At 58.6% G+C, this 3,049-nt stretch overlaps 1 protein-coding gene across 2 annotated transcripts in view; it reads left to right on the forward strand.

Moving 5' to 3' along the window:
- Positions 1–3,049, forward strand: part of ZFR2 (zinc finger RNA binding protein 2) — an 18,890-nt gene that overhangs the window by 4,030 nt on the left and 11,811 nt on the right. For both annotated transcript variants that reach the window (XM_028500298.1, XM_028500300.1), the window contains one exon: positions 2,528–2,699. In XM_028500298.1, coding sequence (XP_028356099.1) covers positions 2,528–2,699 — 172 coding nt within the window. The remainder of the gene's footprint in view (positions 1–2,527; positions 2,700–3,049) is intronic.

Raw genomic sequence — 3,049 nt, forward strand, 5'->3', positions numbered from 1 at the left:
CTGTTGTGGCCTCTCCCGTTGCGGAGCACAGGCTCCGGACGCGCAGGCTCAGCGGCCATGGCTCACGGGCCCAGCCGCTCTGCGGCATGTGGGATCCTCCCGGACCGGGGCACGAACCCGGTTCCCCTGCATCAGCAGGCGGACGCGCAACCACTGCGCCACCAGGGAAGCCCTCCAGAACTTTTTCATGATCCAAAACAGAAATCCGTCCCGTGAAATTCCCCAGGCCGCTCGCTGCCCCTGCCCCTGGCACCCACCTTTCCACTCCCTGTCTCCACGGCTTGGCCTGTTCTGGACGTTTCACGCCAGTGGAATCATGCAGCATCTGTCCTTTTGTGTCTGGCTGATTCCAATCAGTAGCTTCTTCCTGCCACAGTGTGCTCCCCGACAAGAACATGAGAGCCACTCGTGGGTCACCAGGTGTCATAACGAAATGCACTCGCCCCTCAGCGTGAACGCAGCTGCCTCCCCGGGACAGTGGGCCTTCCTCACCGCCTGGAAGGGGAAGCAGGCGCGGCCCCTCGGGCAGAAAGGGGGGCCCTCCCTTAGCCTCCACCCCAATGTCTTCTGAAGGAAAAGGCCCCTCACTTAGTGCTTTGCAGTTTTGCTTCCGTTTTCTCCCCGTACTCGTGTTTTGAGTTTTTTGTTGTTTGTTTGTTTGAAAATATTTTATTTATTTATTTATGGCTGCATTGGGTCTTAGTTGCGGCATGCAGGGTCTTGGTTGCAGCATGTGGGATCTTTAGTTGCGGCGTGTGGGCTCTTCGTTGCCATGCGCGGGCTTCTCTCCAGTTGTGGTGTGCAAGCTCATTAGTTGCGGCGCGAGGACGCTCTAGTTGTGGTGCGTGGGCTCCGTAGCCCTGTGGCATGTGGGATCTTAGTTCTCCGACCAGAGATTGAACCAGCGCCCCCTGCAGTGGAAGCGCAAAGTCTTAACCACTGGACCGCCAGGGAAGTCGTGGATGTTCCATTATTTACTTAACCATCGCAAAGAGTGTGTTAGTGTTTGTGTTTTTCTATTTTATTATGGAAATTCTCTAACACACACAAAAGGTGATGAGGCCCAAGTGATCATCCCTAAACCAGGGGATGACTCACTTGCTCTCTACCCACCCCCCTCCTTGACAGACCAGTGTGGTTAAAGGAAACCCTATCAGCCTGAGGGTGGAGTACGTGTCTCTAAACAAGACTCTTCCCCCGCCCCCCCGCTCCCCTCCCCCATACGCGGGCCTCTCACTGTTGTGGCCTCTCCCGTTGTGGAGCACAGGCTCCGGACGCGCAGGCTCAGTGGCCACGGCTCATGGGCCCAGCCGCTCCGCGGCATGTGGGATCTTCCCGGACCGGGGCGCGAACCCGTGTCCCCTGCATCGGTAGGCGGACTCTTAACCACTGTGCCACCAGGGAAGCCCAAAGACTCTTTTTCATTTAACAAAACCAGAACACCATTATCATACTTGAAAAAAATGAACAATAATTCTTCAACCCCATCAAATATCCAGTCAGTGCTGAAATTTCCCGTTGTCTTTTTGGGTAGCATAACATGGTCTTTTTGTTTAGGGTTTTTTTTTGTTTTGCAGTTGGTGTTGCATCAGGGTCCAGATTGATTGACAACCTGTCAGTCTCTTTATCTGCAGGTTCCCCGCCTCTCTGCTTTGTCTTCCCCTGAAGGATCTGGTCCTGGTGCCGTAGACATCCCAGGTGCGGCCAGGTCCCCTCGGACCATCCCAGGCTCCAGCCCTTGCGGTCCCGAGACAGACCACAGAGAAATACACAAATGCATTACAGAATTAGGTTGTCTCGTATCCTGAGAAGTGTCACAAAGAAAACAGCAAAGTGGGGATCAGGGAGTGGCAGGAGCAGGTGGCAGCTTCGAGAGCCAAGGGGCGGACATTTGTGTTGCGACAGCCGTGGGGAGGGCCGCCACGTGAGGGCACCCCAGGCAGCGGTCCGGGTGGGATGAACCTCGTGGGGAGGGAGTGGAAGGAGAGGGTGGTGGCGAGGCGGCCCAGGGGTCAGGCTGGGGGCCTTGGGCCCCGGGAGGAAGCTCGGGTGTCCCCAACCTGCAGAGGGGCAGCACCGGGAGGGTGGCTGCCGGGCGGACGCGGTGGTGGGAGTCACCTGCAGAAAGTGACCAGGCCGGTGCAATGCAGGTGGGGACACGACTTGGGGGGAGGCAGGGAGCACCTGGCCGGCGGCCTCGGGGGAGTCCAGATGGGAGTCCAGGACCGACGAGGGGGCCCTGCTGGCTGAGGACCAGGGCACCGCTGGGGGTGGCCGCGGGTGGCCTCTTCCAGAATGCAGTTTATTAGGAAACGGTGACGGCCTCCAGCCCTGCTGAGCAACGCAACTTCCTAGCGGCGGTTCCAAGCGCTTCTCCCAGATCCTGTCTCCTCGTGGCTGTTTGATCAGGTGCCCCCTGGGGAGGGTTGTGCTCCCATCTTACAGATGAGGAAGCGGCCCCGCGTGCAGGAGCGGGGACCCTTCCTCCCCACTCTCTGCCCACGCGTTTGCGGGTTTGTCTCGGCAGCCGCCCAGGCGCCTCTGCTCGGATCCTGAAAGGCGTGATGCGGGTCGGCCTCCTGGCGAAGGGCCTCCTCCTGCGGGGAGACAGGGCCGTGCAGCTGATCCTGCTCTGCTCCCAGAAGCCCGCCCGCGCCCTGCTGCGCAGAGTTACGGAGCAGCTGGCCCTCCAGCTCCCGGTGAGGCGCCCGGCCGTGCATCGCGTGGCTTCTATGCGGCTTGGACACAAAACCGGTTTGTTTTTAGAAACAGGCACAAGGAGAGAGTGGTGGAACTTGAGGGTTCCTTTACAAAGGGGGTTCAGGGTAGAGCTTGGAAACAGTCTAAACGTCCGGCCACTGAGGACGGTTACTTCCGTCACATCCACAGCAGAGCCCAGCCATCCGGCACGCAGCACAAACGGGACAAAATCCGCAGGGCAAACACTCAGGCTCATGAGACTAGAGAGGCACAGGGCTGGGGGTCGGCCGGACTTTCTCCTCCGGAGCAGTTCCTGTTGTTGTCATAGAGCCTCTTTTTTTTTTTTTTT

Source organism: Physeter macrocephalus, chromosome 2 (assembly GCF_002837175.3).
Source record: "Physeter macrocephalus isolate SW-GA chromosome 2, ASM283717v5, whole genome shotgun sequence".
Classification (NCBI taxonomy): Eukaryota; Metazoa; Chordata; class Mammalia; order Artiodactyla; family Physeteridae; genus Physeter; species Physeter macrocephalus.